This window comes from Bufo gargarizans, chromosome 3 (genome assembly GCF_014858855.1).
Source record: "Bufo gargarizans isolate SCDJY-AF-19 chromosome 3, ASM1485885v1, whole genome shotgun sequence".
Lineage (NCBI taxonomy): Eukaryota > Metazoa > Chordata > Amphibia > Anura > Bufonidae > Bufo > Bufo gargarizans.
Genome location: NC_058082.1, coordinates 389,460,747 through 389,482,733, shown reverse-complemented (window position 1 = coordinate 389,482,733; position 21,987 = coordinate 389,460,747). Strand labels below are relative to the sequence as shown.

At 43.8% G+C, this 21,987-nt stretch overlaps 1 protein-coding gene across 5 annotated transcripts in view; it reads left to right on the top strand.

Moving 5' to 3' along the window:
- The window catches only part of PARL (presenilin associated rhomboid like), a 145,492-nt gene that overhangs the window by 48,596 nt on the left and 74,909 nt on the right, over window positions 1-21,987 (top strand). For 3 of the 5 annotated variants that reach the window (XM_044288241.1, XM_044288246.1, XM_044288247.1), the window contains exons 7-8: window positions 2,775-2,924; window positions 4,747-4,821. In XM_044288241.1, coding sequence (XP_044144176.1) covers window positions 2,775-2,924; window positions 4,747-4,821 — 225 coding nt within the window. The remainder of the gene's footprint in view (window positions 1-2,774; window positions 2,925-4,746; window positions 4,822-21,987) is intronic. The other 2 variants (XM_044288242.1, XM_044288245.1) reach the window with 1 other exon arrangement.

Sequence of the window (21,987 nt, the reverse complement as noted above, 5' to 3'; positions counted from 1 at the left end):
CCTGGGCCTCCTTTCCTGACTCTGTTAGGGCCATATTGGTGAGTTTAGGCTCAACTTTCATTAACATGGTCTTGCGTCGCTCAGTCGCCAATGACGTATTTGCATTTCCTGCCATGCAAATGGCTCTCTGGACCCAACCTCGGAGTTCCTCCAGGTCAACTTGTCCTCCCTCAGCTTTGGCAAATTCTGCCAGATCAAATAAATTCGCTAGTGGCCCCAAGATATCTAATAATTTGTCTTGGCAGGCTCGCAGAGCCGAATCCAAGCCTCTCCGGGGACTAAAACCCCAATTTAGATAAAAATTCGACCATCTTAGGGTCCACCACTGGTGTCTCACAAACCTTATTAGGGATAGCCGGACGCGGGCACTCGGCCCGAAGCTTATTCCGCATCTCTTTACTAAGAGGTTTGCGGATCATAGACTCCAAGTAACTGGCTACATGAGGGGCCGGAAGCCACTCGGCGGACCTAGGGTGATGGAGGGAGTCCGGATCAAATAACGGATCGCCCGCAGGGTCCGTAAGGGGAACGGGCGACCTAGAAGTCGTAGGCTGTAGTGGCCGGGGTGAGAAAGCCACTGATGCCCCTCGGTCATCTGCCATGTCTATGCCCTCCTCCTCGGAATCTCGTGGAGATTCCAGTAAAGCCTCCTCCTCGGACTCTCTGCAGGAGTCAGAATCAGACTCTGGATGGGACCGGGCTGATTTCCATTGCCGTGCACGTTCTGCCTGGCGCGGACAGGCTCGTTTGCTCGACCTAGGCGCGCCGTCATGGGATGGTACCGGGCCATCATTGCTATCAATTCTGAAGGCACTTAGGGTTGTCAAGGGAGGAGGATTAGGGGCCAGACTAGTGGATGGGTTTGCAATAAGCACCTGGGAAATCGAATGGGTCAGCACTGATGACATGGGCCCCATAGCAGTCATAATGGCATTGGAAATTGACTGTTGAAGGGCCAGAGCCTGCGCATCAGAGGATATACGAACTATTCCACCTGATGCAGGCATGGACTCTTGTAAGGCAGGAGGAGGAGGGTTATTCTCCTGACCAGAGCTACCTCAAGCTGGTGTAAGGGCCCTATGAGAAGACATCCTCTAACTGGAATGGTTAATACTGGTGACAGTTAACAACTATAATAATACTGGTAACTGTGAACAACTAATCTCTGGCCCTGGAGAGAAAAACGCTGCCTCCCCACTAACCTATTAAAGCTAAAGGACAGAGAAAGATGGGGTTAGTCACCTACACCTAAGACTGAACAGCCGCCGACGTGCAGTAGTTGGGAGCCTCCTGCCGAATACACAGGGCGGAGCGGCGATACTTGAGAAGATGGCGTCCGAAATCTTGCGAGATTTCGGACGCCGTAACGGCTAGCAAGACGGAGGTTGAAAAACCAAGATGACGCCCGAGATCCTGTGCGACTTCGCAAGATCTCGGTCATGCCGAGTGGACGCTGAGGAGAGAAAAACCCCCCTAATGGAGCTGGAAGAAAACGGACCAGGTGAAAGTTTGACCACCGGGGAAAACGCTAGGGGTGGTGGAAGGGGAAGGGGGAGGCAAAAACCTCAGACCACCAGGAGGGTAGAGGAAACCTGATAACAGGAACAAAATAGGGCGAATTACCTAAAAACAATATATATGAGGGAAAACCACAATCGAATGTAAGAGGGAACCCTCTCTTATAGGAGAAAATATCTCAAATTTGTGAAATATACAGATAAAATGCCACAAAACCTGAACCAGATTAGTGTGGATACTTAGCTGGGTGGCAGCAGCAAAGAAAGAGGAAGATATGCTTGGATGGAGCTTCCTTTTATATGGGACTAAGGAGGCGGGGCTATCAGCCCATTGGTGGTTATGTTTTTGTTTTTTCTTTGCTGCTTAGTGGTTCAGTAAAGAAAGGGTTAAGCAATAGGAGCCTCCGTGTCTTGAAATAAAATCATGCATTTTTCATCCTGAATAAAGATGCCGAACAACTTTAAATACAAGTGTTTGGTCACTTATCAGCTGATCCTGGCATGATTATACAAGTCAGTTATCAGGAAGGAGCATTCCGATGAAGACTTGTTTCCGATAACTGGCCTGGAAATAGCTTGGTCTACATGTACAATAAACATATACTGTATATCTTTTCTGTTTCTGGACATTACAGTGCAGCATGCTGTGCTATTTTGTCCTCCTTTTTAGTGGAATCTGCAACAAAGCCTCCTATACAGATATGAACAACCGCTAAAGGCCAGTTCACACAGAGGTTTTTGGTGCCCATTTTGGAGCGTTTCTTCCTCAAAATCAGCTAAAATAAACTTCTCAAAACTGCCTCCCAGCACTTCCTTTTTTCTTTTTTCACTGGGAAAAAGTGTGGGGAAAAACGAGCAGCATGCCCTATCTTGGGGCACAATCGGTGTTGAATTTCCCATTGAAAGAGGAAAAAACAGCTCAATGAGAGTCCAGGTGTTTTTTGTGTTTTCTGCACTTTTTGGGGCGCAGATCTGCTTCAAAAACCTCAAGCTGAAAATTCAACCCATTTGGTTAAAAAATAATTTTGAAGAATTTTTCAAAATCGGTAGTGTAACCTGGCCCTAATACATACAAGTCTGCCAGAATGGGGCATCCACCTCTATAACCATATTAGGCCTGTTTAGCGATAGATCGTTTAACATTTATGCAGCTTACCAGCAGAAAACTTTCAGGAACACAGACCAAAACAGAATTGTCACATTTATGATGCTTATATTACTTTGCTATTTAAATGTGCTATTTTTTTTTCTCTCCAGAGAATCTCTGCTTTCCCATGATTCTTTCCACGTTTAGCCATTTCTCTCTGTTCCATATGGCTGCAAATATGTATGTATTATGGACATTTTCATCCAGTATTGTTTCTATTCTGGGCCAGGAGCAATTTTTGGCACTGTACATGTCAGCAGGTAAGAATGTAGGGCTTCATACTACATAGGAATACACAAAAAAAATGGGTATGTTGAAACCAAAATCATTTTCAGACCTGCTTTGAAAAATTATAGCCCAAAAAACTTCCAGTTTTTATACATGGGGGCATTCCAATGAATAATTAAATGTTATCAGTTAATATCTTTTGTATATTGTTAGTGTTATCATCATAAGGAGGGAGTTGCTCTCACTACCTGCTGAGCCCTGTGCAAATGGTGTATCCACTGTTGCCTGTAATGTTTTGTTTAGAAGTCTAATTATAATCTTAAAAGTGTATATTCTAGCCAATCAGTCTGTTTTGCTCACTTGGGTAAAAGAATTGGATTTTAAAAGAAAAAATATTTCATAGAAAAAAAATTAAACAAAAATCTAGGAGAATCCGAACAACATAAATTCCAGTTTAAGGGTCCATTCACACGTCCACAAAATGGGTCCGCATCCGTTCCGCAATTTTGCGGAACGGGTGCAGACCCATTAATTTTCAATGGGGCCGGAATGTGCTGTCCGCATCCGCACTTTCCGCATCCGTGCTTCCGTTTCCACAAAAAAATAGAACATGTCCTATTCTTGTCCGCAATTGCTGACAAGATTAGGCATTTTCTATTGTAGTGCCGGCGATGTGCGGTCCGCAAATTACGGAATGCACATTGCCAGTGTCCGTGTTTTGCGGATCCGCAATTTACTTACGGACATGTGAATGGACCCTAAATACAAGACCAATATTACCACCAAATTAAGGGGTGGAGGTCACCTGGCTTAAAAAGCCATATTTTGCTTGTTTTTACTTTTAATCTACTTGTCCATTATTTAGGTTTCTTGTCATCTGTGGCACCACATGTGGCATTTTTCAAGTTACTTCTGTATAAAAACAGAATTAATAGATGAAAAAGTGTTATGTACCCGAAAAATGTTAGGGCTGCAGCTATCAACTATTTTTGTAATTTTTGTTATCAGGCTCTCCCCTAGTGCCATCAGTTTACCCCCCCCCCCCCCCCCCCCCCCTCCAGTACTATCAGCTTCCACCCAGTGCCATTAGGCTGCCGCCTCCCCCAGTGCCATTAGGCTGCCGCCTCCCCCAGTCCATCTTCTTCTCCAAGCGCTTCCTTATGACCTGACGCCAGACAGCATCAGGTCATAGTGCGTGCTTACATGCACCATGTCCTGATTTATCGGGGGGACAGTGCAGCGCAGTGCGGGCTGGCGGGTGACCATGGAGCAGTGAATAATAGCATATGACACAAGCGAATCCTCTATGCCAAAAATTTGCATTGGGGATTTTTTTTTGTGTGAAGTTACTAGATTCAATCGAGTAACTGTTTCAGCATTATTACAAGTCGTCCTACAAATTTAAACCCCCACATAGGTCATTAGAAGAAAAAATTAAAAACTTATGCGTCTTGGGATGGTGTGGTGTGTAAAAAAATGGTGTGTAAAAAAATGGTGTGTAAAAAAAAAATATATATATTATTTTTATGTGTGCAGTTTTAAAAAAAAAATTGTTATTGCCAGTACAAAAATAAATTAGCAGGTACAACAATGTGTTATCAGGACTGGCTTGAATAGTGACCTGTATAATAATATTTGATTATTCTGGTTTGGATGCGCCTGACAGCAGTCCGAAGGGAATATGTCAATGAACTTATTTGCTACAGAGAAGGCCCTAATAAATACACAATTGAAAATCCACATCATACTCTATAATTTGCAGTAGATAATGGTTTTCACAGTATTGGTAAACTAAATGTCAGTATGATTATTTAACTGTAGAAGTGCATTTAAAAAAATGTATTTTTTTTGTAGGAGTTGTGTCTACATTTGCAAGCTATGTGTGCAAAGCAGGCACTGGACGCTTTGGCCCATCCCTTGGTGCTGTAGGTATTTTTGCATTTTACTACACAATTTAATATTCACAAGCAGAGCCCTTGTAGCACTCAGTGGGTATTTTTACTGGAGTAGGGTTCCCAATCCTTTCAACAATAATTACAAAGACTCCAGTTAGACCCTGATTTTTTTTTTTTCCTTACAAATTCTCATATTCCACTAACTTGTGACAAAAAATAAAAACTTCCATGAACTCACTATGCCCATCACAAAATACCTTGGGGTGTCTTCTTTCCAAAATGGGATCACTTGTGGGGTAGTTATACTGCCCTGGCATTTTAGAGGCCCTAATGTGTGAGAAGTAGTTTGAAATAAAAATGTGTAAAAAAAAAAAAAAAATGCCCTGTGAAATCCTAAAGGTGCTCTTTGGAATGTGGGCCCCTTTGCCCACCTAGGCTTCAAAAAAGTGTCACATGTGGTATCGCCGTACTCAGGAGAAGTTGGGCAATGTGTTTTGGGGTGTCATTTTACATATACCCATGCTGGGTGAGAGAAATATCTCGGCAAAAGACAACTTTTCCCATTTTTTTTTTTTTTTTTTTTGATATAAAGTTGGCATTTGACCGAGATATTTATCTCGCCCAGCATGGGTATATGTAAAATGACACCCCAAAACACATTGCCCAACTTCTTCTGAGTATGGTGATACCACATGTGTGACACTTTCTTGCAGCCTAGGTGGGCAAAGGGGCCCACATTCCAAAGAGCACCTTTAGGATTTCACAGGGCATTTTTTACACATTTTGATTTCAAACTACTTCTCAAGCATTGGGGCCCCTAAAATGCCAGAGTAGTATAACTACCCCACAAGTGACCTCATTTTGGAAAGAAGACGCCCCAAGGTATTCCGTGAGGGGCATGGCGAGTTCCTAGAATTTTTTGTCACAAGTTGGTGGAATATCAGACTTTGTAAGAAAAAAAAATCATCATTTTCCACTAATTTGTGACAAAAAATAAAAAATTCTAGGAACTCGCCATGCCCCTCATGGAATACCTTGGGGTGTCTTCTTTCCAAAATGGGGTCACTTGTGGGGTAGTTATACTGCCCTGGGATTTTAGGGGCCCTAATGTTCGAGAAGTAGTTTGAAATCAAAATGTGTAAAAAATGCCCTGTGAAATCCTAAAGGTGATCTTTGGAATGTGGGCTCCTTTGCCCACCTAGGCTGCAAAAAAGTGTCACACGTGGTATCGCCGTACTCAGAAGAAGTTGGGCAATGTGTTTTGGGGTGTCTTTTTACATATACCCATGCTGGGTGAGAGAAATATCTCGGCAAAAGACAACTTTTCCCTTCTTTTTTTTTTTTAAAAAAATGCAAAGTTGGCATTTGACCAAGATATTTATCTCACCCAGCATGGGTATATGTAAAATGACACCCCAAAACACATTGCCCAACTTCTCCTGAGTATGGCGATACCATATGTGTGACACTTTTTTGCAGCCTAGATGCGCAAAGGTGCCCAAATTCCTTTTAGGAGGGCATTTTTAGACGTTTGGATCCCAGACGTCTTCTCACGCCAGGACAGTATAAATACCCCACATGTGACCCCATTTTGGAAAGAAGACACCCCAAGGTAGTCAATGAGGGACATGGCGAGTTCATAGATTTATTTATTTTTCTCACAAAGTCTCCCTTTCCGCTAACTTGGGACAAAAAGTTAAATCTTTCATGGACTCAATATGCCTCTCAGCGAATACCTTGGGGTGTCTTCTTTCTGAAATGGGTTCACATGTGGGGTATTTATACTGCCTTGGCATTTTAGGGGCCCTAAAGCGTGAGAAGAAGCCTGGAATATAAATGTCTAAAAAAAAATCCGCATTTGGATTCCGTGAGGGGTATGGTGAGTTCATGTGAGATTTTATTTTTTGACACAAGTTAGTGGAATATGAGACTGTAAGAAAAAAAAATATATATATCAATTTCCGCTAACTTGTGACAAACAAATGTCTAAATGGAGCCTTACAGGGGGGTGATCAGGGAGTCTATATGGGATGAACACCACCCTGTCATTGATCACCCCCCTGCAAGGCTCCATTTAGACGTCCGTATGTGTTTTGCGGATCCACGGATCCGCAAAACACATACGGACGTCTGAATGGAGCCTTACAGGGGGGTGATCAATGACAGGGGGTGATCAGGGAGTCTATATGGGGTGATCAGGGGTTAATAAGTGACAGGGGGGGGGGTGTAGTGTAGTATGGTGATTGGTGCTACTTATTACTGAGCTGCCTGTGTCCTCTGGTGGTCGATTCAAGCAAAAGGGACCACCAGAGGACCAAGTAGCAGGTATATCAGACACTGTTATCAAAAGGGCGTCTAATATACCTGTTAGGGGTTAAAAAAATCGCATCTACAGCCTGCCAGCGAACGATCGCCGCTGGCAGGCTGTAACATAGAATGTGTCGGCAGATAACCATTTGCCCAATATACTAAATACTATGGATAGCTCCTGGCCCTATCTTATATGAAGGATGGCCTTATGCCTATCCCATGCATGCTTAAACTCCTCCACTGTATTTGCAGCTACCACTTCTGCAGGAAGGCTATTCCATGCATCCACTGCTCTCTCAGTAAAGTAATACTTCCTGATATTACTTTTAAACCTTTGCCCCTCTAATTTAAAACTGTCCTCTTGAAGCAGTTTTTCTTCTTTTAATTATTCTCTCCTCTATTACCTTGTTGATTCCCTTTATGTATTTAAAATTTCTATCATATCCCCTCTGTCTCGTCTTTCTTCCAAGCTATACATGTTAAGGTCCTTTAACCGCCTCCGGACCGCCTAACGCAGGATCGCGGTCCGGATGCGGCAGTCTCAGGTAGAGTCACGCATATACGCGTCATCACGCGAGATGGTGTTCACATCCAGCCCGCGCATGCGCATCGCGGGCCGGTAAAAGTTTGAGGGGGGGTTCGATCATCAGCCTGCTAGCCAATGATCATCGCTGGCAGGCTGATGATTTTTTTAAAAACAAATCAGAAGCCAGTTAACACTTTATATTTATAAATATAAGGTGTTAAATGGCTGCTGTGCTCCTTTGGTGTACTCACAGTTCACAGTGAGTACACCAAACAGCACACTTAGCTCCCAGATCACCCCCCATCACCCCAATTAACCCCTTGATCGCCCCTGTCAATCACCTAGTGAAAGGGAAAAAAGTGATCAGTGTAAACGGTCACATTTTTTTTCCACTAGTATTGACTGATAGGTTTTAGGATAGTTTAGGCCCCTTGGTTAGGTAGTTAGCAATCGTTTAGCGCCCAGCCCACCGCACCGCAGTCACTGATTCGCTGATTATCGTATCGCTAATCAGCATTTGTACTTTTATAGTATCTGTAAGTGATCAAAACTGATCACATTCAGATCTATAATAGTATTAGTGTCACCTTAGCTCGCCCTCCACCCAAAACGCAGTGTTTGCCCGATCAGGCCACGCCCGCCCCGCCGCAGTGACAAAAAATGATTATTTTTTTGATCACTGCACAATCACTTTCCAAGCGCCGCGGCAATAAAAAAAAATCAGTTTTGATATTTTTTATCAATTGCAGCGGCCTCCGGTACTTCGCTAGCCTCCCATTTGTAAGACAGGCTTGCTTTTTTTCTTGGGTAGTCTCAGGGAATACCCCCTAAATTTAGTATTCCAAATGGCAAACAAGGGGTATTCTTCTGAAGAGGCCTACAGGCTTCTGACCCAGTCGGATGAGGAATTGGAACCCTCATCTGACAAATCCAGCGGGTCAGAATACAGGGAGTGCAGAATTATTAGGCAAATGAGTATTTTGACCACATCATCCTCTTTATGCATGTTGTCTTACTCCAAGCTGTATAGGATCGAAAGCCTACTACTACCAATTAAGCATATTAGGTGATGTGCATCTCTGTAATGAGAAGGGGTGTGGTCTAATGACATCAACACCCTATATCAGGTGTGCATAATTATTAGGCAACTTCCTTTCCTTTGGCAAAATGGGTCAAAAGAAGGACTTGACAGGCTCAGAAAAGTAAAAAATAGTGAGATATCTTGCAGAGGGATGCAGCACTCTTAAAATTGCAAAGCTTCTGAAGCGTGATCATCGAACAATCAAGCGTTTCATTCAAAATAGTCAACAGGGTCGCAAGAAGCATGTGGAAAAACCAAGGCGCAAAATAACTGCCCATGAACTGAGAAAAGTCAAGCGTGCAGCTGCCAAGATGCCACTTGCCACCAGTTTGGCCATATTTCAGAGCTGCAACATCACTGGAGTGCCCAAAAGCACAAGGTGTGCAATACTCAGAGACATGGCCAAGGTAAGAAAGGCTGAAAGACGACCACCACTGAACAAGACACACAAGCTGAAACGTCAAGACTGGGCCAAGAAATATCTCAAGACTGATTTTTCTAAGGTTTTATGGACTGATGAAATGAGAGTGAGTCTTGATGGGCCAGATGGATGGGCCCGTGGCTGGATTGGTAAAGGGCAGAGAGCTCCAGTCCGACTCAGACGCCAGCAAGGTGGAGGTGGAGTACTGGTTTGGGCTGGTATCATCAAAGATGAGCTTGTTGGGCCTTTTCGGGTTGAGGATGGAGTCAAGCTCAACTCCCAGTCCTACTGCCAGTTTCTGGAAGACACCTTCTTCAAGCAGTGGTACAGGAAGAAGTCTGCATCCTTCAAGAAAAACATGATTTTCATGCAGGACAATGCTCCATCACACGCGTCCAAGTACTCCACAGCGTGGCTGGCAAGAAAGGGTATAAAAGAAGAAAATCTAATGACATGGCCTCCTTGTTCACCTGATCTGAACCCCATTGAGAACCTGTGGTCCATCATCAAATGTGAGATTTACAAGGAGGGAAAACAGTACACCTCTCTGAACAGTGTCTAGGAGGCTGTGGTTGCTGCTGCACGCAATGTTGATGGTGAACAGATCAAAACACTGACAGAATCCATGGATGGCAGGCTTTTGAGTGTCCTTGCAAAGAAAGGTGGCTATTTTGGTCACTGATTTGTTTTTGAATGTCAGAAATGTATATTTGTGAATGTTGAGATGTTATATTGGTTTCACTGGTAAAAATAAATAATTGAAATGGGTATATATTTGTTTTTTGTTAAGTTGCCTAATAATTATGCACCGTAATAGTCACCTGCACACACAGATATCCCCCTAAAATAGCTAAAACTAAAAACTACTTCTAAAAATATTCAGCTTTGATATTAATGAGTTTTTTGGGTTCATTGAGAACATGGTTGTTGTTCAATAATAAAATTAATCCTCAAAAATACAACTTTCCTAATAATTCTGCACTCCCTGTATGAACCTGTAGAAAGCAGTGGCAGTCTGACCCAAAGTTCGGACGAGGAGGTTGAGGTCCCTGGTACCAACAGGCATACCTGGCCCTGTGTTGCTACACCACAGGTTGCGCAGGATCCGCTTCAAGGGCAGCAGAGTGGGGCTGGCGCTGTCGGATTACGTGGTGAGGCATACACCAGCAGCGCAGCCCACCCTGGACCTAGTACCAGCACTGCCGTAGAACATGGTGAAGTGTCGAGCACCAGAAGGGCAGTTGAAGCTGGTACGGTGGCACGTGCAATAGTTACCCCGTCGCAGCCACCGCACAGACAGGCCCGTAGAGTCCCTGAGGTGCTGTAAAACCCCGATTGGCATTCCCCAACTTCAGCCGCACCATTAGTTTCCCCTTTCACCGCCCAGTCTGGAGTTCGGGTTGAGACAGCTCAGATCGGTTCGGCCCTGGGATTTTTTGAGCTGTTCTTGTTGCGGAGCTCTTGGACATAGTCGTGGCAGAAACTAATCGGTTTGCCACTCAATTTATAGCCGCCAACCCGGGAAGCTATTATGCCCAGCCTTTCCGGTGGAAACCCGTCCAAGTTTCCTAATTAAAAAAATTTCGGGCCCTTCTCCTCAACATGGGTCTAACCAAAAAGCATGAATTGCGGTCATATTGGTCCACGAACCCAATTCATCACATGCCCATGTTCTCTGCTGCCATGTCCAGGGCACGATTTGAGGCCATCCTGCGTTTTTCTGCGATAACACCACCTCCTGTCCCAGAGGCCACCCAGCTTTAGACGAGTCCCTTATACATTATACCGGGCGTCTTGGCTTCAAACAATATAGTAACATAGTACATAATGACGAAAAAATACATTTGTCCATCCAGTTCGGCCTGTCATCCTGCAAGTTAATCCAGAGAGAGGCAAAAAAAAAAAACTGTGAGGTAGAAGCCAATTTTCCTCACTTTAGGGGAATCAAAAATTCCTTCCCGACTCCAATCAGGCAATCAGAATAACTCCCTGGATCAACGATCTCTCTCTAGTAGCTATATCCTGTAATATTATTACGCTCCAGAAATACATCCAGGCCCCTCTTAAATTCCTTTATTGTACTCACCATCACCACCTCCTCAGGCAGAGAGTTCCATAGTCTCACTGCTCTTACCGTAAAGAATCCTCTGCTATGTTTGTGTACAAACCTTCTTTCCTCCAGACGCAGAGGCTGTCCCCTCGTCACAGTCACCGTCCTGGGGATAAATAGATCATGGGATAGATCTCTGTACTGACCCCTGATATATTTATACATATTAATTAGATCTCCCCTCAGTCTTCTTTTTTCTAAAGTGAATAACCCTAATTTTGATAATCTTTCAGGGTACTCTAGTTGCCCCATTCCAGTTTTTACTTTAGTTGCCCTCCTCTGGACCCTCTCCAGCTCTGCTATGTCTGCTTTGTTCACTGGAGCCCAGAACTGTACACAGTACTCCATGTGTGGTCTGACTAATGATTTGTAAAGTGATATGACTATGTTCTCATCACGGGCATCTATGCCCCTTTTGATTCAACCCTTTATCTTATTGTCCTTGGCAGCAGCTGCCTGTTTTTTGCAGCTTAGTTTGCGGTTTATTAAAATTCCTAGATCCTTTTCCATGTTAGTGTTACAGAGTGTTTTACCATTTAATAAGTACGGGTGACTTGCATTATTCCTTCCCATGTGCATAACTTTACATTTGTCAGTGTTAAACCTCATCTGCCACTTATCTGCCCAAGACTGCAATCTATCCAGATCGCTCTGTAGTAGTATACTGTCCTCTTCAGTGTTAATTACTTTACACAGTTTAGTGTCATCTGCGAAAATTGATATTTTACTATGCAAGCCTTCTACAAGATCATTAATAAATATATTGAAGAGAATAGGGCCCAATAGTGACCCCTGAGGTACTCCACTAGTGACAGTGACCCAATCTGAGTATGTACTGTTAATAACCACCCTCTGTTTTCTATCATTGAGCCAGTTACTTACCCACTTACAGACGTTTTCTCCCAGTCCGAGCATTCTCATTTTATATACACTAACCTTTTATGTGGTACAGTGTCAAATGCTTTGGAGAAGTCCAGATACACGACATCCATTGATTCGCCGCTGTCAAGTCTAGAACTTACCTCCTCATAGAAACTGATTAAATTAGTTTGACATGACCAATCCCTCACGAAGCCATGCTGATATGGCGTTATTTGCTTATTTCCGTTAAGATGCTCTAACATAGCATCTCTCAGAAAACCTTCAAACAGTTTACCCACAACAGATGTTAAACTTACCGGCCTATAGTTACCAGGCTCTGTTTTTGGACCCCTTTTTGAATATTGGCACCACATTTGCCATGCGCTAATCCTGTGGGACATTCCCTGTCAATATAGAGTCTACAAATATCAGAAATAAGGGTCTGGCTATGACATTACTTAATTCCCTTAGTATATGGGGGTGTATGCCATAGGGTCCTGGCGATTTGTCTATTTTAATCTTTTTAAGTAGCTGTTGTACTTCTTCCTGGGTCAGACAGGACACTTTTAATGGGGAATTTATTTCAACATTCAGCATGTCATCTGACAGTTTATTTTCCTCAGTGAATACATTGGAGAAAAAAATATTTTACAGCTTTGCTTTCTCCTCGTCGCTCTCTGCGACTCCCCCCTCATTACTCTTTAACGGACCGACACCTTCAGATTTATACTTTTTAGCATTTATATAATTGAAGAATATTTTAGGGTTAGTTTTACTCTCTTTGGCAATTAATCTCTCGGTCTCTAGTTTGGACGCTTTTATTTGTTTTTTACATGTTCTATTTTTTTCCTTATCATTTTTCAGTGCTTCCGTGCTACCCTCCTGTTTTAGTGGTTTTATATGCTTTCTTTTTGTCATTTATTGCTTTCTTTACAGTTCTGTTTATCCACATTGGTTTCTTTTTGTTCCTTAACCTTTTATTCCCATACGATATGTACCTCTCACAATGAGATTTTAGGATGCTTTTAAAGATATCCCATTTTGTGGCTGTATTTTTATTTGTGAGGACTTTATCCCATTTAGTTAGGCCTATGGCCTCTCTTAGTTGGCTAAATTTAGCTTTTTTGAAGTTTGGTATTTTTGTTCCTCCCTGTAGAAACGCTCTTTTGAATGATAATTGGAAGGTTACTTTGTAGTCACTATTTTCCTGGTGTCCCCCAACCTGCACATCTGTTGTTCTGTCAGGCCTATTGGTTAATACTAAGTCCAGTGAGGCCGTCCCTCTAGTCGGGTCCTGAACCAGTTGGGAGAGGTAATTGTCTTTGGTTATTGCCAAGAACCTGTTTCCTTTATGAGATATACAAGTTTCAGTTTCCCAGTCTATATCTGGGTAGTTGAAGTCACCCATGATAACCACCTCATTATGATTTGCCGCCTTGTCAATCTCATTTAGTAGTAGATTTTCTGTGGACTCTGGTATATTAGGTGGTTTATAGTCCCTCACTTATATCTTCACGGAGTGTGGGCTTTAGCCTGGACTTTACATAAAGGCAGACCCCTCCCCCTCTCCGTTTTTTCTAAACAGACTGTAACCCTGTACATTAACTGCCCAGTCATAGCTATCATCTAGCCATGTCTCAGTTATTCCCACTATGTCATAGTCCTCCTCACACATCACTAATTCCAGTTCACCAGTTTTAGTAGTCAGGCTTCTGGCATTAGTATACATATATTTGAGAGGTTTATGTATATTTTTTACCCTACACCTTTCCTTCTGAACTGTTTTAGTCCCTCCTTCCATTCCTCCCCCAGTCCCACTACCTTGCCCCTGGTCTCTATCTGCACTATCTTCCCCTCCTATAACATAATTACCCCCCCCCAGTCCCTAGTTTAAACACTTATCCAACCTTCTAGCCATCTTCTTCCCCAACACAGCTGCCCCTTCCCCATTGAGGTGCAGCCCGTCCCTACGATTGAGCCTGTAGCCGATAGAGAAGTCGGCCCAGTTCTCCAGGAACCCAAATCCCTCCTTCCTACACCAGTTCTTGAGCCACTTGTTAATCTCCCTAATCTCCCGCTGCCTTTCTCGTGTGGCCCGTGGTACAGGTAGTATTTCGGAAAATACTACCTTTGAGTTCCTTGCCCTAAGCTTTTTACCTAAATCCCTGAAATCATTTTTAAGGACTCTCCACCTACCCCTAACTTTGTCATTGGTTCCGATATAGACCATGACCGCTGGATCTTCTCCAGCCCCTCCCAGTAATCTGTCAACCCCATCCGCGATGTGTCGAACTCAAGCGCCAGGAAGACCTCACACTGTTCGGCGATCACGGTCTTTGTGACAGATCCCATGCAAATGCGCCCGGTATGGGGTCAAATTGTATAAGCTCTGTGAAAGGGCCACATGCTATACCCACAAATTTCGGATCTATGAGGGTAAAGATCAGACCCTGGAGCCGGTCGGTTGCCCTGACTACCTGGGGAGCACTGGGAAGACAGTCTTGGACTTGGTGTCACCCTTATTTGGCAAGGGGTACCATCTTTATGTGGACAATTTCGACACAAGTGTGCCCCTCTTCAGGCATTTGTTCCTAGAACAGATTGGCTGCTGTGGCACCGCACGACCTTGTCCCCCAACGGATCGTTACCACCCGTCTTGCAAGGGGGGAGAGGGCTGCCTTGTGTAATAAAGAACTGCTCGCGGTGAAATGGAGAGACAAGCGTGACGTTTACATGCTCTCCTCCATTCACGCAGACACAACAATACAAATTGAACGAGCAACCAGTGTCATTGAAAAGCCCCTCTGTGTCCACGACTATAATTCGCTCATGGGAGGGGTGGACTTCAATGACCAGATGTTGGCTCCTTCTTTAATTTCCTGACGCACCAGACGCTGGTATAAGAAGGTGTCTGTATATTTAATTCAATTGGCTGCATATAATAGTTTTGTTCTCTACAGTAAGGCTGGGAGAACAGGATCCTTCCTCAAATTTCAGGAAGAGATCATCGAGGACCTCCTGTATCCAGGAGGTTCCGTGGCCCCATCCACCAGTGTAGTGAGCCGTCTACACGAGCGTCATTTCTCCAATGTCGTTGCTGGTACCTCAACCCAACCGTCACCCCGAAAAAGATGTGCCTGTAGCAGGAGTGGAATAAGGCGTGACACCCGCTATTTTACGTCCTGACTGCCCTGACCACCCTGCCCTATGCTTTGGGGAGTGTTTCCGGAAGTACCACACACAGGTACACTTAGCATAGGGATTGCGTTACACAGGACAGGCACACAGGGCTATTAGGGCCCTTTCACTCACAGCTGCTGGAAACCTCTCCTTTCACCTGGGATAAAGTGCATAATGTACTTCGCCACATGTTTGGGTGATTTGCGCTTTGCACATTGTCCCATGGGGAAGGAGAGGTCTGTCCTATAAAGGTAAAAAAAAAAAAAATCACCAGTAAGCAAAAAAGTTAACGTTCTGTTCAAAAAGTTAAATAAAGTTTATATGTTCCGTTCAAATGTTATTATAAAGTTAATAAATTTATTGCGTTGCGGCCTGTTTTTTTCTTTTTTGTTTTGTTGTTTTTTTTACCTTCCAGGTGGACCAACCGATCGACTAGCTGCAGCACTGATGTGCATTCTGACAGAAGCATTGCGCTGCTGTCAGATTACAGAAAGACAAGATTTCTCCTCTGCATTAAAAGATACGTTTGCCTTGGCATATGAGTTGAGGGGGCGGTGGTGTTCATATGCTTTGGCAAACACTTTGTATATAAAAAAAAAAAAAAAAAAATCCCCTCCCTTTTTTTTTTTGGGGCAGAGATTTTTTTCATCCACCTTGATCGATGCGAATGAAGAAATCTGTGCCGTTCATTTTTTCTTTCAGCCCAGAGGCTGAACGGAAAAAGAAATCTCATTACCCGTATGCTCAATATAAGGAGAATAGCAGAAACTCCTAATGCTGGCCATACATGTATTGATTGCAGAGTTTCTTAAATGCCAGGGCAGTACAAAAACCCCACAAATGACCCCATTTTGGAAAGAAGCCATCACAAGGTATTCGCTGAGGGGCTTATTGAGTCCATGAAAGATTGAAATTTTTGTCCCAAGTTAGCGGAAAGGGAGACTTGTGAGGAAAAAAACTAAAAAAATCAATTTCCGCTAACTTGTTTCCAAAAATAATTTCTATGAACTCGCCATGCCCCTCATTGAATACCTTGGGGTGTCTTTTTTTCCAAAATGGGGTCATATGTGGGCTATTTATACTACCCTGGCATTTTAGGGGCCCTAAAGCGTGAGAAGAAGTCTGGGATCCAAATGTCTAAAAATGCCCTCATAAAAGGAATTTGGGCCCCTTTGCGCATCTAGGCTGCAAAAAAGTGTCACACATGTGGTATCGCCGTACTCAGGAGAATTTGGGGAATGTGTTTTGGGGTGTCATTTTACATATACCCATGCTGGGTGAGATAAATATCTTGGTCAAATGCCAACTTTGTATAAAAAAATGGGAAAAGTTGTCTTTTGCCGAGATAGTTCTCTCACCCAGCATGGGTATAATTTTCTTTCCAAAATGGGGTCACTTGTGGGGTCGTTATACTGCCCTGGCATTTTAGGGGCCCAAATGCGTGTGAAGTAGTTTGAAATCAAAATGGCCTGTGAAATCCAAAAGGTGCTCTTTGGAATGTGGGCCCCTTTGCCCACCTAGGCTACAAAAAGTGTCACACATGTGGTATCGCCGTGCTCAGAAGTAGTAGGGCAATGTGTTTTGTGGTGTATTTTTACATATACCCATGCTGGGTGAGAGAAATATCTCGGCAAAAGACAACCTTTCCCATTTTTTTTATACAAAGTTTGCATTTGACCAAGATATTTATCTCACCCATCATGGGTATATGTAAAATGACACCCCAAAACACATTTCTCAACTTCTTCTGAGTACAGCGATACCACATGTGTGACACTTTTTTTGCAGCCTAGGTGGGCAAAGGGGCCCACATTCCAAAGAGCACCTTTCGGATTTCAGAGAATTAAAATTTATTGTTCTACATGTCTTTGATAAAAAAAAGGTGTTCGCTGATGGGCATAGTGAGTTCATAGAACTTTTTATTTTTTGTCACAAGTTAGCAGAAAATGATGAAATTTTTATTTATTTTTTCCTTACAAAGTCTCATATTCCACTAACTTGTGACAAAAAAATTCTAGGAACTCGCCATGCTCCTCACGGAATACCTTGGGGTGTCTTCTTTCCAAAATGGGGTCACTTGTGGGGTAGTTATACTGCCCTGGCATTTTAGGGGCCCAGATGTGTGAGAAGTAGTTTGAAATCAAAATCTGTAAAAAAAAATAAAAAAAAATAAAATGCCCTGTGAAATCCGAAAGGTGCTCTTTGGAATGTGGGCCCATTTGCCCACCTAGGCTGCAAAAAAGTGTCACACATGTGGTATCGCCGTACTCAGGAGAAGTTGGGGAATGTGCTTTGGGGTGTCATTTTACATATACCCATGCTGGGTGAGAGAAATATCTCGGCAAAAGACAACTTTTCCCTTTTTTTTTTTTCTTTTTTTTTTTTTGTACAAAGTTGGCATTTGACCAAGATATTTATCTCACCCAACATGGGTATATGTAAAATGACACCCCAAAACACATTCCCCAACTTCTCCTGAGTACGGCTATACCACATGTGACACTTTTTTGCAGCCTAGATGCGCAATGGTGCCCAAATTCCTTTTAGGGCGGCATTTTTAGACATTTGGATCCCAGACTTGCTCTTACGCTTTAGGGCCCCTAAAAAGCCAGGGCAGTATAAATACCCCACATGTGACCCCATTTTGGAACGAAGACACCCCAAGGTATTCAATGAGGGGCATGGCGAGTTCATAGAAATGTTTCTTTTTTTTTTGGCACATGTTAGTGGAAATAGTTTTTTCCGCTAACTTGGGACAAAAATTTCAATCTTTCATGGACTCAATATGCCCCTCAGCGAATACCTTGGAGTGTCTTCTTTCCAAAATGGGGTCATTTGTGTGGTGTTTGTACTGCCCTGGCATTTGAGGGTCTCCGCAATCATTACATGTATGGCCAGCATTAGGAGTTTCTGCTATTCTCCTTATATATATTTTTTTATATATATATTTTTTTTTTATATACAAAGTGTTTGCCAAAGCATATGAACACCGCCGCCTGCTCAGCTTATATGCCTCAGCAAAAGTATCTTTTACTGCAGAGGAGAAATCTCGTCTTGCAGCGCCGCATACACCGACTTTTGTGTAATGCTTCTGTCAGAATGCACATCAGTGCTGCAGCTAGTCGATCGGTTGGTCCACCTGGAAGGTAAAAAAAAACAAAACAAAAAAGAAGAAAACCAGGCCGCAACGCAATTAATTTTATTAACTTTATAATAACATTTGAACAGAACATATAACTTTTATTTAACTTTTTGAACTGAACGTTAACTTTTTTGCTTACTGGTGATTTTTTTATTTTTTTGACCTTTTATCGGACAAACCTCTCCTTCCCCATGGGACAATGTGCAAAGCGCAAATCTCCCAAAGATGTGGCGAAGTACATTATACACTGTCCCAGGTGAAAGGAGAGGTTTGCTGCAGCTGTGTGTACCTGTCCTGTGAGATGTGATCCCTATGCTAAGTGTACCTGCGTGTGGTACTTCCGGAAACACTCCCCTAAGCATAGGTCAGGGGAGTCAGGACAGAAATACCGGGTGTCACGCCTTATTCCACTCCTGCTACATACACATCATCTTTTTCGGGGTGACGGTTGGGTTGAGGTACCAGCAACGACATTGGGGAAATGTCGCTCGTGTAGACTGCTAACTACACTGGTGGATGGGGAAGGATCCTGTTCTCCCAGCCTTACTGTAGAGAACAAAACTATTTTATGCAGCCAATTGAATCAAATATACAGACAACTTCTTATACCAGCATCTGGTGCGTCGGGAAACTAAATACGGAGCCAACATCTGGTCATTGAAGTCCACCCCTCCCATGTGAAGGTTATAGTCGTGGACTGAGAGGGGCTTTTCCATGACACTGGTTGCCCGTTCTATTTGTATTGTCGTGTCTGCGTGAATGGAGGAGACCATGTAAACGTCACGCTTGTCTCTCCATTTCACCGCGAGCAGTTCTGCATTACACAAGGCAGCCCTCTCCCCCCTTGCAAGAGGGGTGGTAACGAGCCATTGGGGAAAGCCCGCGCAAACTAGTTTGCGCGGTGCCACAGCAGCCAATCTGTTCTAGGAACAAATGCCTGAAGAGGGCTACACTTGTGTAGAAATAAGGGTGACACCAAGTCCCAGACTGTTTTCCCACTGCTCCCCAGGTAGTCAGGGCAACCGACTGGCTCCAGGGTCTGATCTTTACCCTCATAGATCCGAAATTTGTGGGTATAGCCTGTGGCCCTTTCACAGAGCTTATACAATATGACCCCATACCGGGCGCGCTTGCTTGGGATGTATTGTTTGAAGCCAAGCAGTCAAGATCAGCTCAAAAAATCCCAGTGCCGAACTGATCTGAGCTGTCTCAACCCAAACTCCAGACTGGGCGGTGAAAGGGGGAACTACAGGTGCGGCTGAAGTTGGGGACTGCCAATCAGGGTTTGCCAGCACCTCAGGGACTTTAGGGGCTCTACGGGCCTGTCTGTGCGGTGGCTGCGACGGGGTAACTATTGCACGTGCCACCGTGCCAGCTTCAACTGCCCTTCTGCTGCTCGCCACTTCACCATGTTGTATGGCAGTGCTGGTACTAGGTCCAGGATGGGCTGTGCTGCTGGTGTATGTCTCACCACGTTATCCGCCAGCGCCAGCCCCACTCTGCTGCCCTTGAAGCGGATCCTGCGCAACCTGTGGTCTAGCGACACGGGGCCGGGTACGCCTGGTGCTATCAGGGACCTCAACCTCCTCGTCTGAACTTTGGGTCAGACTGCCACTGCTTTCTACAGGTTCAAATTCTGACCCGCTAGATTCATAAGATGAGGGTTCCCATTCCTCATCCGACTGGGTCAGAAGCCTGTAGGCCTCTTCAGAAGAATACCCTACTAAATTTAGGGGTATTCCCTGAGACTACCCAAGAAAAAAAGCAAGCCTGTCTTACAAATGGGAGGCTAGCGAAGTACCGGAGGCCGCTGCGATTTGATAAAAAATTATCAAAACTGATTTTTTTATTTTATTTTTTATCGCCGCAGCGCATGTAAAGTGATTGTGCTGTGATAAAAAAATATTTTTTTTTTTGTCACTGCGGCGGGGCGGGTGAACGCACTTGTGGGCGACCGATCAGGCCTGATCGGGCAACCACTGCGTTTTGGGTGGAGGGCGAGCTAAGGTGACACTAATACTATTATAGATCTGATTGTGATTAGTTTTGATCACTTACAGATACTATAAAAGTACAAATGCTGATTAGCGATACGTGAAAAAGTGACTGCGGTGCGGTGGGCTGGGCGCTAACCGACGCTAACTACCTAACCAAGGGGCCTAAACTATCCTAAAACCTATCAGTCAATACCAGTGAAAAAAGAAAGTGACAGTTTACACTGATCACTTTTTTCCCTTTCACTAGGTGATTGACAGGGGCAAGAAGGGGTGATCAAGGGGTTAATTGGGGTGCTGGGGCTAAGGTGTAGTGTTTGGTGCTACTCACTGTGATGCCTGCTCCTCTTCTGAGACCAACTGACGAAAAGGACCAGCAGAGGAGCAGGGAAGCCATTTAACACTTTATATTTTATAAATATAAGGTGTTAGATGGCTTCTGATTTAAGATTTTGAAAATCGCCAGCCTGCCAGCAATGATCATTGGCTGGCAGGCTGGTGACGAAATTGTTCTTCAACTTTTGCCGGCCCGCAATGCGCATGCGCGGGCCGGCTCAGACCGAAATCTTCGCTCATAGCGAGATGACGCACGGATGCATCCAGGAAGAATGAATCGACCGCCTCCAGGACGCATCCGTGCGTTAGGCGGTCCTGGGGTGGTTAAAGAGGACCTGTCACAACGGAATGCTAATCTGCAGGCAACGTGTTATAGAGTAGTATAAGCTGAGCAGATTGATGTATAGTTTTGCTGGGAAAGATTCAGCAAAACGTAAAACTTAATTTATACATTTAATGGGGTTCTCCAAGCAACAAATATTGATGAGCTTGTCTCTGGATAGGTTATCAATATCAGATCGGTGGGGGTATGACACCTGGCACTCCCACCAATGACCTGTTTCACCTGGTACTGCAAACTAACAGTATGCATCGCTCTATTGTACACTGTGGAGTTACCGGCACCAGCGTTTTCAAGCTAGGCAACCATTCACTTGAATAAGAGCTGAGTTCCATTACTCCGACAATCGCACTGCACAGTGTAGGGAGCTGTTTGCCTTTCCGGAGGATTGGTCATCAATATCTGTAGCCCAGAGAGCCGCTTTAATTAGATAGAAACATATAATGTTTACTGTATTTGCAGCTACCACTTCTGCAGGAAAGCTATTCCATGCATCCACTACTCTCTCAGTAAAATAATAATTCCTGATTAATACTTTTAAACTTTTGCCCCTCTAATTTAAAACTGTCCTCTTGTAGCAGTTTTTCTTCTTTTAAATATTCTCTCCTCTTTTACCTTGTTGATTCCCTTTATGTATTTAAAAGTGTCTATTATATCCCCTCTGTCTCGTCTTTCTTCCAAGCTATACATGTTAAGGTCCTTTAGTCTTTCCTGGTAAGTTTTTTGTCCTGCAATCCATGTACTAGTTTAGTAGCTCTTCTCTGAACTCTCTCCAAAGTATCAATATCCTTCTGGACATATGGTCACCATTACTGCGCACAATACTCCAAGTGAGGTCACATTAGTGCTCTGTAGAGCGGCATGAGCACCTCCCTCTTTCTACTGGTAATGCCTCTCTT